Source organism: Fundulus heteroclitus, chromosome 6, assembly GCF_011125445.2.
Source record: "Fundulus heteroclitus isolate FHET01 chromosome 6, MU-UCD_Fhet_4.1, whole genome shotgun sequence".
In the NCBI taxonomy this organism is placed as follows: Eukaryota; Metazoa; Chordata; class Actinopteri; order Cyprinodontiformes; family Fundulidae; genus Fundulus; species Fundulus heteroclitus.
The window spans coordinates 17,847,337-17,860,448 of NC_046366.1; the positions used below are offsets into that span (position 1 = coordinate 17,847,337).

Genomic DNA, 13,112 nt, shown 5'->3' on the forward strand with positions numbered 1-13,112 from the left:
ACCCGACCTCACCGCACCATCTTGCAAATACACGACGAAAACATGCCTCTCACACAATGGTCAATAATTACTGCTCAGGCTGTCAATTTCAATGATTATTATCCTCAAAACATTTCACATTGTCCCTTAATTTCCCGTGTAATGCTTTCAAGCAGCACTCCTGACTGAAGCAGCTTCCATTCGTGCATTATTACCGACTCTTCCACTACATATCTATAAAGGGTAGAGAGTTGTATGTTTTTAATGCGGATATTGAGGGAGGTGTGCAGCAGCCGCCTTTATGTCCTGAGCTCTCTTAGATTGCCAGCGTACCTTCGGGGATAATCCACGTTGTGAAATTGAAGTGGGGTGCTGGAATATCAATTCTTTTTTTTTTCCCCCTCCACCAGCAGAGGGTGGAGGAAAAAAAGAAGAAGAAAGAAACAAGACTTGACTGCTTGGTGTATCTGAACGTGTTGATCTTAACATCATGATGACAATATAGCAGGGTGGGGGATCCTGGAGGTGAGTTAAAGTCCAGGATGATGGACACAACACAGATGATGTGTGTTTTTGGGTTTCCAAGACAAAGTTTAGCTTTTAACTCTGAGGTAAACAAAGGATTTGGATTTTTACACGCCTTTTTTTCATGAAAGCATCTCATTGGTCAGGATTTAAAGTTGGTTTCCAGTTTCTGAGGCAGAGTCCGTTCGTTTCTTTCAGCAGTCGGTGAAAACCCACCCTTCTGTTTGCGCAAATCTACTATATTATTTGTTTTAGCTTGCATGTTTTGGATTGCGATACAGTTCAGATGGAACCAATTTGGTGTTGGACTGCAGCGTCATGATTACAAGCGTCTATGTAAGAAGATGAAACTGACAGCGACGGGGAATTTTCTTGGAACAGCCGTTCCACAAATTAAGAAAAGATTTTCCAGTAGTTTTCAAATGGGCAGCAATTTGTCAAGTGTTTTTTTTTTTTTTTTTTTTTCTTTTGGAAAACTGAAGTCTCCTTAGCAAATCCCTTTCAAGACAGACCTGAACTTCTTGCTGCAGTTTATACAAGGAGCAAGGCGGCACGGGGAGTTGAAGTTAACCCCCCGCTGTAAGCCAACAGGGGATTTAGAAGCGCCGTGTTTGGTGCCACATTATATCCATCAACAGCAGTGCTGACGTCACTTGTGTAAACATCTACTTTTGGGGGGATGTGTGAGATTCAAGTACTTGACTAGTGAAGGAGAGGCATATATTTGCCGCCACCATTCTGCTGCAGGAAGCCTCTGAACGCAGGCCGCTGCAGGACATGTAACCGGTAACAAGTGAGATGTCATATATAAAGAATTACATTCACTGGCCTCTTTACTGGGCGCACCTTAGTAGCGCTGGGCTGGAGCCCATTTCGCCTTCAGATTTGTCTTAAGTGTCTGCGGCAAAGATTCCACCAGGTGTCTGGAACATTTCTCAGAGGTTCTTTCTCCACATAAACCTCTGCAAGGAAGGAGGGGAATTACCAGTGATGTTATAATGTTCACCTGTATTCAGAAATGCTGCTTTAAAGACAGCCAAAAGCAAAAATAACAGCGTCTACCTTAAACGCTCTCTATACTGGGATGGACAACGCCGCTGGTCATCTGCTGACCGGTAATAGGCGCCGTGCGTGTATAACTCTCATATTGTTCTCCCTTTGCACCTGCTGCCGGTACGTTTTAGGATTGTTTTTTTTTTCTTTTTCAATTTTGATTCTTGGTGTTCATATGTATGAGAGCTTTCTCTGTTGCAGCCCCCAAACCCGTGGAATGATCTTCCGCTCGCTGTAAGGATGGCCAATAACAAGAAGGATTTTAAATCTCTTATAAAGACTCATCTTTTCAACTTGGCTTTTAATTCCAGTTGAGCAGACGCATCGGAAAAGTTTTATTAATGGTTCTTGCTTTAACAGCTTTTATTCTATTAGCTTTGCTGTAGATGTATTTTATTTCTTATTTTGTGTATCTTTTTGAATTTGTTTTACAGACCTTTACAGCATTTTTATGTGTAAAGCACTTCATATGTAAAATTTGATTGATTGATTGATTGATTGATTGATTGGTTTACTAAGTCTTGCATGTGGACTTCCAAGTGGAAATAATCTTAAAAAACAGATTTCGCCAAAGTAATTTGTGTTTTCAACCAACATTAGCGTTAAACGTTGCCGTGCACACATTCTGTGTCCTCACATAATCAGCTGGGTGTTATCTCAGAAGCTTCTTCTTGACAACATCCTGCATTTACTTCCAGGCATCATTAAAGGTTCTTCTATTCTTTATTTATTTACTGGAGCAAGAGAGACCACAATGAACCAGAACGCATCACAAAGAGAAACTGATAAACTCATAACTCCGGTTCAAAACGACTTCCAGCTATCACTTCTAGGGTGTTGGAAATGTGATCCGCATTCGTTTTCTTTTTCATCCCCTGTTCTTTGTGTGTGTTCTCCAGCTGCTGCCGGTTGTTCTATAATGGACAGATGTGTGTATTTTACCAGCTTCAACTCACTCATCTAAGCCTTTAAAAGCAAACAAGCAGATGTCTAAAAATGTCAAAGTACTTCTTTAATGGTGCAGAATCTACCCAAAGTATGTGCTGCTTCAGTGCACACACTGGAAACTTCTAAGCTACAAATTGAAGCCTTTTTTTTTTTTTTTCTTTAATGTTGAATCACTAAACACATGTCTGCTGGCTCAAGATCAAAGCCCGCAAAAGGGGGGCAAGTCAAAAGTTAACCCCTTCCATTAGAGAGCAGAGACAAAAGGAATCGCTTCCGTTTGAAAAGCTCAAGGTAAAACAGAAGTGGCTCGATTGAGCAAGTGTGAATTAGCCGCGGTTGAAAAAGAACCTGGAGGTCAGAGGGTTTTTCTTTTATACATTAAATCAGGCTCTGCAATGTAACGTTTTGTGTCAACTCCGGGGAAGCATAGTGCCGAGCTCAGAGATAAGCTCTTCACAGCACAAGGTCGCTCGGAAAACAAGAGTTCATTGCCTCTCGATGGAGCCGGATGAGAAACAAGAGACAAAAAAAAAAACACACCAGCTAACCAGACGACGCTTGGTCCAGTTTAACTGCGTGTCTTTATCATTCGAACGTGGCTAAATATTTGTGTGAATATGCGGTCCTGGCAGGAGGAGCAGCAGGTGAAGGCGAAACCGGTTCCGCCTTGTGATTTTCACCAATCGAAGATGCTACGCCGACCACTAAAAAAACGGATTTCTCCCACAGAATTCCTGCTTTTAACCACAGGCAAACACAAAAGGGAGTCTCTTAAGAGGCAGCGTTGGGATTAGCAGACAATCTTAATCTCTAGGTCAAGTCTAATCTGACAGTACAGTAATCAACCGAACAAATCCCTCATAGCAGACAGGTGGCGGCATGAATTTGTTTCCTGCCCTTGACTTGGGGACACAGATAGCGTTACATACTGAATTTACCGCCGGGTTTGTAGCCCCAAGGCGACATAAACGTCCACGCATAAGGGTTCATACAGTTTTTTTGTATAATATTTGCAAACAGCAAATAAAGCATGAATGATAAAATGTCCTGCGGAGAAGTGTTTTTATGCAGTAGCTATTGTTCTTTGAGACCATCCGACTCGAAAAATGTAATTAAGCCTCTGAGGTTATGCTGAGTTCGAGTACAAGAAATAAAGAAGCAGGGGCTTTTAGCTCCAAAATCAGCATTTTATTTGGATGATTGGGGGTCAGAGATGTATAATTTGTGTTCCAGTACACACCGTTATCCACAAGGCTCAAGTCCGAACCCTTTTTTCCAGTCTTAAAGCTGAATCAATAGTCAGTGCCCATCAGCATGTTACTCAGCCCACACTCCCTTGTATTTATTTTTTTGGTACAAAGTCAAATAATGTGCGGACAAGATCACTACTTCCATTTTTTTTTGTCGTTTTATTTTTTTTTTATTTCTTTTTTTATACAAAAAAAACTTTATTCCTACACATGTAATGTCAACCAGAACTGTATTGTTTCACTTTTAAATAAATTTGGGAAACAATTTCTTTTTTTTCCTCTCAAATTTTTTGTCATCATGAAAAGATAAAAACATGCAAAAAACTTGGAATTTGTTGTCCAAATTATACATTTACAAGTTTGTAACTTTTGCACTGCTTCATAATACTACATCAAAAAAAAAAGAGATAAAGTAAAAGAAAACAGTATGTACACACGTCTTTTTACAGTGAAGAAAAAGTTGAAAAGTATCTGATCATGACTAAGGCAAATTAAGTGTACATAGATTAGACCAAAACTGTTTTTTTTAATCGTTTTTGTAAAATACTACATCACCTCAAAAAAAAAAAAAAAAGAAAATGTAAAGAAAAACCAAATCTGCTACAAAAAGTGTGATTTATAACTCCCTTTATTTGCAACCAGCTGCATAATTTTTTTATTTTTTGTGAGAAACTGAAGGTCTAGCATACTGTACAGTGCTGCTCTTAATCGCTTTTTCTTCCATCCGAGATTTATTTAAATATTCTTCAAAACAGGAGCATCGTGTGACCAAAAAAAAAGAAGAAAAAAAAAGCACGTAGAAGCATACCAGAGTGTAACATACTTTGTTTGAAATCACTCCAAAAGTCAGTACCATTAAAGCCTTGAACATAAAACTAATCATTTAGATCCAAAAAAAAAAAAGAAAAGAGAAAAAAAAAAGAAAAATGTACAAAAAGGCACATTATATCCCAGTGCTTCTGTACTGTGAAATTCAAGTTTAACTGAGCGCATTCAATACCGACAATCTGAGTGGCGACAGTCCACCGAGCGTTATCTCCCCACATCCTTCACACTTGGAGCACAGGCTATGCCTAAGCTTTCAACAAGCATATGTATGCGTAGACTACAACAATAAGCCTAGGTTGGTTGGTTGGGTTTTTTTTTTTTTTTGTGTGTGTGTGTGTTTAGTTTTTAGAAAAAAATTCAGAATCAATGTTTATTATTTGTACCTTTGCAGTCACAGTTCTATCACTCTCAGGGAATATCAGAAGCTGTATGTGTCCTTCGATGGGAAATTTTTCCTTCACTTCGGGTTTTAAAAATCGTAACTCTTCGTCCGTCGTGGCGTGCCGGGGCGCGTCCTAGTCGTCGCTCCCGCCGTACATGTCCGCCAGTTTCCTGAAGCGAGGGCCCCAGTCGTTGAGATAGTCGTAGTCCTGGTCGCCCCCGCTGCTGGACGAGTTGAGCGAGCTTAGGGAGCCGGCCGTGGAGCCGCTGCCCTCGTAGTCGAACACTAGCAGGGAGTCGTAGGGAGGCGCGGTGGGGTCGTTGTCGGCTGCCTTCAGTCCCTGTGCGGGAAAAAAGAACGACGATATGAACCCGGCTGTTAGGGAGAGTCGTTCGCTCAAGCTTCCGACTCGGACTATTTAACATACACAGTAAAAAAAAGATAAAATAATTTCTACCTCATCAGTGTCTTATATTATCTAATACTTTATCTAAACTAAACATTTCCTATTTATCGGCAGAATTATTTGCATTTGCAAAATGTCAAAAAAGAGGTTGTTTTATACTCTCAAATTTACATACATTTGCTTAATATTTGTAGAATTGCCCTTAAAGTATATGACTTGGGCCCAGGGATTTTGGTTATCTTTCCACAAGCTTCTTCAGATGTTGCTTAAATAATTCCACATCTAATCTTTCCTCATGATGTAGTCTAATTCATGAAGTGCACCAGTCTGTCCCGCTGCAAAACAAGCATGCGTCATAACACTGGTACCTTCGTCCATCCGTTCCCAGGCCTCAACCTTCCCCATATTTCTCACCAAATCTCATGAAAGTCATTAGAGCCACAATTAATTTCTTTGCAAACTGTAAATTTACTTTTAGGCTTTATTTTTAATCAATTTCTCCTTCCTCTTTCAACCCACATTAGTACAGGAGTCCTTTCACTGCACAGAAACCTGCTGATCTCCGGGACACATAGTTTGTCTCCTCGACAGTATAATGGCTGGTCATCGGCATGTTTTTTAATTTTATACTCGCATATAATTGTTTGAACAGATGAATGTGGCTCCTTCAGGCATCTGGAAATTGAGCATGTGTTAAATCCTGATGTGCTAAACGGTCGGGGACTTTAACTCCTGGCCTGCAGCGATGCACTGTTGCCGCCAGATTAGACAGCTTGAATTTGATGAACTTTTTATTTTTTTATTTTAGGCATTTGAGGCTTTGAGTTGGACTTGTGAAAAAATGACTTGTGAACATCTCTGCTGTTAGATGAGAGCAGCCCGTGTCTGCACTCGGTACACAACCGCCTGCACCAAGGAATGGCGCCACGTGAACGCTGCTCCTTCCCAAGTGCTGCTTCGCACAAACAAGCCAATTTAGCGTGAAACCTTTCAGAGGGTCTCCCCTCCACTTGCTTAGGAAATGCGGTTCTTGTCTATATTCATCAGGCTCTCCTGCTCCTTTGAGCTTCCTCCGCTTTTATTTCGATCTTCTTGATGTGTCTAGGAAGTAGAATTATCAGCTTCTTGATCAGAAGTCGAGACAAAGCCTGACTGGCAGCCTTGGATGCCTGGCAGAATCTCCTCTCCCCTCCATAACCCTGGTGACCGAGCCCATGGCCTCCCCTGCCATGCCAGTAGAGCTCTAATAGGACGTCATCTGCCAGCGAGCTCACAACATCTTTAATATTTTATACCCATCCAGCTCTGGAAAACCGTAGGCCCAGGCAGCAACGAGGGCAAGCGGGTTGTTTGCACACGCATGCGCGTCTCCATTGTCGTGTCGAGGCGCAGGGTGCCGGTTGGGAGTGGCTCTATTTTGAAGATTGTACTTGACATTCCCAGAAATCCTCATAGCAGCACCAGAAGTCCTTATGGATCGTTATTGATTTCATGCCTCATTCACTAACAGGACTCTGGAGACTTGATGGATTGCTAATCTAGGAGTTGAGATGTGCTTTGGCCATGAATCACTTTTGGATCCAAGCCTGGTTTCTCCCTCTTACCACTGGAACTGAGGACACTCGACAAATAATATGTGAATTAAAAGAAGTACATGAACATAACGGAGAAATGAGACCTCAGCTCATTGGAACTTGTCAAAGATTTATGGCTTCCTCTATATAGCCACTATATGAAATGCTCTCAAATAAAAAGATGGAGTGTATTGAAGTGCCCGGGCACTTAGCCATTATTTTCCACTTGTTAGCTTTTGTTAAGTATTTGCTCAGGGCTGTGATGCTGATCATTTTGTGGAAAATATGACAGATGGATAGTTCATTTCAATTACATCCGTAATAGCTCTGCGGGATACAGCCCTCTCCATCTAAAAGTGGCAGTTTCATAAAGTTAGTCAATAACTGAACTCGGCATTCTAATAAAAGATTTCATTACAAGAGAGTTATTCCCTCTTGTAGAAACAATCGCAGCCCGTAGGAGTGAAATCATGAACTGCCCTCACTTTTTTGGAGCCGCTCTGTCCTGCAGATAAAAGAGAAAGTGTAATCAAACCCGCCGCTATCGCAGGAAACCTTGTGAGGGCTGAAATGAGCCGCTGTGGAAAACACCGAGTGCAATCACTTCAACTTTGTCTCCTCCTGTGTTCACCTGCGAACTACAGAGATTTGGTCAAGTCCGATGTTTTTAATTCTGCTCCCGTCTGTGAGAACGGGCCAAAAGTCGACTAAAGCGGCACCATCTGTCCAACTAAGGGGTTAACATCCTCATGGTAAACGTATGCTTGATTTCTTTTTTTTTTTTTTTCTGTCCTAATTTAATTAAGAGCTCCGAGGGAATGTGCACGATTCAGGATGGAGATGAGACACTCTCCCCATCACTCCCTCCCCTTCCTGACTCCTCTTTGTCTCCCCTCTCTGTTGGCAGCCAGCCCTATCAGTTAGGTCATTCCAGCTCAATGGTTTTGCTGCAGCTACCATGACTTCGCTTCAGTCTCGGATTTGAGACTACAAACAGACCAACACTTGGTCGGTTCAAGCGAACGCTTCCAACACATGAATACGCTCTGATCTGAAGCATTTCTCTGTAGCTCTGGCTGTATGGTTGGGGTTGTTGTCCTCATATAAGGTAAACCTCTGTCCATCAAATGTTTTTCTTTACCCTTTTTTTTTTTTTTTTTTTTTTTTTTTTTTAGCCTTTAGCCGCTACTCTTCCAGCTGCATCTAGTGGCATCAAGGTTATAGAGACAATCCAACCTGAGCTGTGGATCTCAGCAGCTCCTCCACAGCTAAACTGTTCCTCTTTCCTGCTTCTGTGATCAAGGCTTTCCTTGACTACTAGACACCCTGTAGTCTCACAGCTGTGCATTAAACTTTAAATTTTCAGGCGATAGAGCAGTGGTCTGTTGTTTTATAATCCAACTTTATTTTTTTTAACGGGTGGACTCAAGGACAAGGGTTACTCTGGGTTTTATTTAGGGGCATTAGAGCAAAGAGGGGCGGAATATAAAATCCTTCCACATTTTACAGATTTTCATTTATGAACAAAAATGAAAACAATGCATCATTTCCCTCTCCATTCATAATGATTTACTACTTTGAGGTATTTTATTGGGATTTTATGTGATAGGTCAACACAAAGTGTATTGTTACACAACAAAATATGCTACAAAAAAAAAGAAAAAGAAATTTGATAAGGGATGGGGATACATTTGCAAACCTTTCCCTAACACAAAATATTACATTTCTCTTTATAAAAGCAGTAAGTACAAGTTTATTACTTGTTCTTGTGACTCAAGGGTTCGGGGGACGGGGGTTAATTGCACCCGGTTAAAGAGACCCGAGAGATAAATGGTTGGGCAGCAGAGTCGAAAAGAGCAAGCTCTAATCTAAAAACATGGGCGCCATCCAAAAAAACTAGGCGCGAACTTCATTTGTAATGCAGTGAAACTCCTGTCTGTTGGAGCTTGTGAAAAATATATGACTCCTCTTTTTATTTTACATTCTCCCTTCATGCCGGAGTCAATGATGGCCTCAGGCAAACGAGGGCACTCTGAGCTGTGCACGCCGATAGAAAGCCGATGCACCGCTGCTCTCATCTTCTATTGCTATGCTGACACATCTCTATCTCCCACTTCTCAGAGAGACGAAAACAATTACGTCGGAGCCAGTTAGTATCATATACATGTTGGGCTTCATGAGAGTCACCGCGGATGGGTATGAAATTGGAAAGGTTTCTTGGTCTCTGCAGGGAAACCATGAAAAAAAAAAAAAAAAAAAAAAAAAAAAAACAGCCTTAATAACCGACTGAATTCAAAATGTGTTTTCCAGCTAAAAAGGCAGCCCTTGACGCTTGCTCATAAAAGTCGCATTGTTTACCCTAGATAGAAATGCCACAAGAAACTCATTCAACTTGAAAAAATGAAATGCAAGCATTCGGCTGCATTGTGTCTTGTCATCTTTGGTCTCTTCCTGGGATTTCATCCCACCTCGCAGAGACCCTGCGCCGGCTGCCAGTGACTGTACTCGGCCAGTATGCTTTTACCTCATTGATGAAGTCTCCGATGTCTCCGGGATGGGGTGCCGCTGACCTCATTGGATACTGCGGCTCGGGGTGGAGGGGTCTCTCGTCTAGACGGCGGATTCCCACTGGCTTGATGGCATCGGGCTCTAACGTGTCTGGCTGCTGGAGCTGACTCAGGTCATAATCCTGGGGAACATGCAAACAGATGGCGCTTAGCTGAGCTGTGTGACAAGACCCTGAACTGAGAGAGATTATTTAAACAGATAAACACATCCTGTGCTGTAAAGAGTGTGAGGAAGTTCAACTCAGGGGAGGGAAGATTTTAAAGTTAAATTGCGGCAAGGAGGGTTGAGTGAACACGAGGGGGAAGAGGGGGGGGGGGGGGGAGTACTTTAATCTTCTTTTCTGTAAGGAAACACACCAAGGAACAACTTGACACATAAAAAAGAGCCAGCACGGAAGGGGTTCAAGCTGAGGAGCACATCATACGCTGCAGACTCTCTGTACTCGTGCGTGGTGCAGCAGGAAGGGTGTGCAGGCAACTATTTCACTCTAATCAATGCCCAGACACGGGATGGTGGATATGCATAAGCCACTGCTAATCCTATTAACATTACCAAGGCAACCTGAATGGCTCGCAGTTTGTGCAAAGTCATGGGCAAGGGAGAGAGGACGAGAAGACAGCGAGAGGGGGGGGGGGGGGGGGGTGTTGGAGAAAGAAGCTGTGATTGAGAGCAGAAGAGCGGCTGAGCTGAATGACGGCTGGATGGTATCAGGGTGACGGCAGATATGATAAAGATAATACCATTTGAGAGGCAGTGTGTGCCTAATAGGCGTGCATGATGGATTGTCCCTCTTTAAGAGATTTTCAGTAATCCATCCATCTCTAATATCCCTCTTCAAAATTATCTTTGCTCAGTTGCAGATTTACATTCTCGCGCAGACACTCCCAACAGAAGCAGGAATGTTAAAATAAACATGAGTGCATATCAACCTTTTGCAGAGGAGAACCCAAACACGGCGGAGCAAGTATGCACACCGACTCTGTAACATTCTTACACGAGATTCACAACAATTATTGCAATTAAGAACAAAACTATTACCATCACAAAATGTGTGATTGTTCATACTGTTTGGATGGTCTCTTGGACTTTTTATAGACTAGCCAACATATAGCCAAAGGTTTGCTTGTACTCAGCAGGTCAACCAAAATAAGACTGGGATTTATGCCTGTAGCATCCTAACGGCTTCCTGTTTTGTCAAGACTGTCAGTTTGGCAGATAAGCAGAGACGACATCCTTCAAACTAAGAACCTTAAGCATATACACTGTTGTCATGGTTTCCCTTTTATGGAGGAAAGTGAGATTGCACCAGGAGAGATGCATCCTGGGCATAGCATCAATTTAGTGCCAAGCACATGGCTAAGCATGAGACTTGCAAGCGTCCCAAACTTTGATGTTTGTTTGTTTTCACTATGTGCATTTTGTTCAGTGGTAATAGTTGTGTAAAGATAGGGTTTTACATGTCTGCCCAATAATTTGCCTTCTAGGTGTCAGATCTGTTCACAATGACCAAGAGATGCCAACAGACATATGACATTTGCCACCCAGATTATTAGTTACTATAATTTCTGAGGCTCCCTAAACACCTCGTGGGTAAAACAAAACTTAAGTTTATTGTAACCCTAAATTCGGGGAGCTCGGTCTTGGTGCAGAGTAGTTTGTTCACGTTGCTGCACTGTGTCGTGGAAGTTAAAGGTCACAACTCTTGCATCGTATCGGCTGCTGAACAGACCAGAAATTGCCATCGGCTGTGCACGGAAGAACACTAGAGTGTTATTTCTGAAAAGTGTTGTTTGCCTGCAGTAATATTGGAACAAATTTCTCTCCATATTGGAGAGGAAACGTTGAGCGGACGTCAGCATGGGTTAAGTTAAAGACACCTCAGGTGAGTTTTTAAAGCTAAGGTAGATTCTATTTTGTTAAATGTGTGAACTGTCTGAGAAGTTTACCGACGTTGTGTAGCTACAGATGAGCCGTGCAGCAGCTTATAACTGTTAGCGTTTCAAGAGAAAATGCCACAACTACTGTGTGTTCCTATGCAGTTTATTTGATGTAAAACGGTCGTGTAATTGTATTTTCGTGTTTAGGTTTGGTGATTGGCCAAGTTATTTTAAAGTTAGTTTCCTCTAACCCCATATCCCTTTCCACACGTTTACAAAACAAGTGGCACTTTAAATGCAAATGAGTGTAACTGTACTGCACAGCACAGGGTGTTTTGGATAGCCTGCTCCATAGAACAATAGTTTCATTTCAAACATGCCTTGCCCACCTAGACTGGCACCACTGGTGGGTTTCATCACATCTAGAAACTATTTCTGCACAATTTGTCCTGCCAAGGCTGTGGCAGGAGCACATTTAGGAAATTGTAACCAATAGAAGGACTTTGTTTAGTTTTTTTTAATTAATTTTGGAGAAGATCTAAATTTTCTTCATTTTGTTCTCTTCAAATCGCCATTGTTTATGGAGCTGGAAAGACACAATAGCTGGAAAGCGTCTTTTGTTTGTTATTGGACCTTTAAGGCAATGTAACATGTTGTATCTGGGTTATGAAGGCTGAAATGTTATTTTCTTTTGTGAGTAATGTCTTATTTTGCATTTATTTTGTTAAACTTAAATTGTAGTTGTAAGGTGTGCTTCTTGTAGGTTGGACGTTTCTAAAGCTCTTCTGAAGAGCCACTACGACCAATCTCCTAAACAGAACTTGACAGATGACCCACTGTGAATATGCCTGGCAGCCTTTTGTGAACATCTCATTTTTGTTAGCTGTTAAGTAGAAATCTGCTGTGGTTAAAGCCTAGCAGCAACTTCAATTAAATTCAGTACAAAACTTTAAATACACTACATGCTAAGGGTAACCCACTATTATTGTTAGTTATCAGATCTAGTTTCCAGTTAATGCCATTAGAAATGATCAATAATAGTAGTAACGAGTTTATAAACACATTGATATTTTCTCAAGACAAGATTTGTTACAATGCATGAGGTATTTTTGCAGTAATGTGTGTTGGACTCCAAACATGTGTTCAAACTAAAGTAAAGTTGCTTCAGCATCTTGTCTTGTAAAAAACAGAACTAATGTAATTGTTTGCCGACATCCTTTAAGATGGCGTAGTAGTCAAATGTGTTACATTTATAGCTCTCTGGGTGTAGAAACAATCGTAATGCTATGAGAGCATCATGAGTAATGCTTAGCAGACAGAAATTAGGCAGTTACTACGGCTGTGACGAGATCTCTTGGCACAAGATCTCACAATATTACATGAGTTTTATTGCAAAGCTCTATTTAGTAACTGTCAGCATGTGACTTCCTCTTGTGAATTAAGTCTGAGTGATTATTATGAGCCATGGCAAGCAAGACAAATGTCTTAACTTGTTTCAAAGTAAGAGTAGTTACTGCTTTGTCCCATTGTGTGGACAGTTAGCCCACAAACTCCAGAAGAAAACAGTGGCTGTTCTACCATTCAGCCAACGACACTAAACTTGGCATCTGATCAGAGTTGATCAGTTTTAAATACCATAGAACTGCCATTTATCTTCTCTGGTTCATAATCTAAAATACTTTGATCCAACCTCAACTGGATAGTTCAACGATGAACAGAATC

General features: G+C 41.4%; 1 protein-coding gene across 1 annotated transcript in view; it reads right to left on the bottom strand.

Moving 5' to 3' along the window:
• Window positions 1-3,678: 3,678 nt before the first annotated feature.
• Window positions 3,679-13,112, bottom strand: part of cdh2 (cadherin 2, type 1, N-cadherin (neuronal)) — an 84,161-nt gene continuing 74,727 nt past the window's right edge. Inside the window, exons 15-16 of the mRNA XM_012875420.3 lie at window positions 9,470-9,634; window positions 3,679-5,305 (exon numbers count right to left, since the gene is read on the bottom strand). Of these exons, the coding sequence (XP_012730874.2) occupies window positions 5,099-5,305; window positions 9,470-9,634 (372 nt within the window). The 3' untranslated portion in view covers window positions 3,679-5,098. The remainder of the gene's footprint in view (window positions 5,306-9,469; window positions 9,635-13,112) is intronic.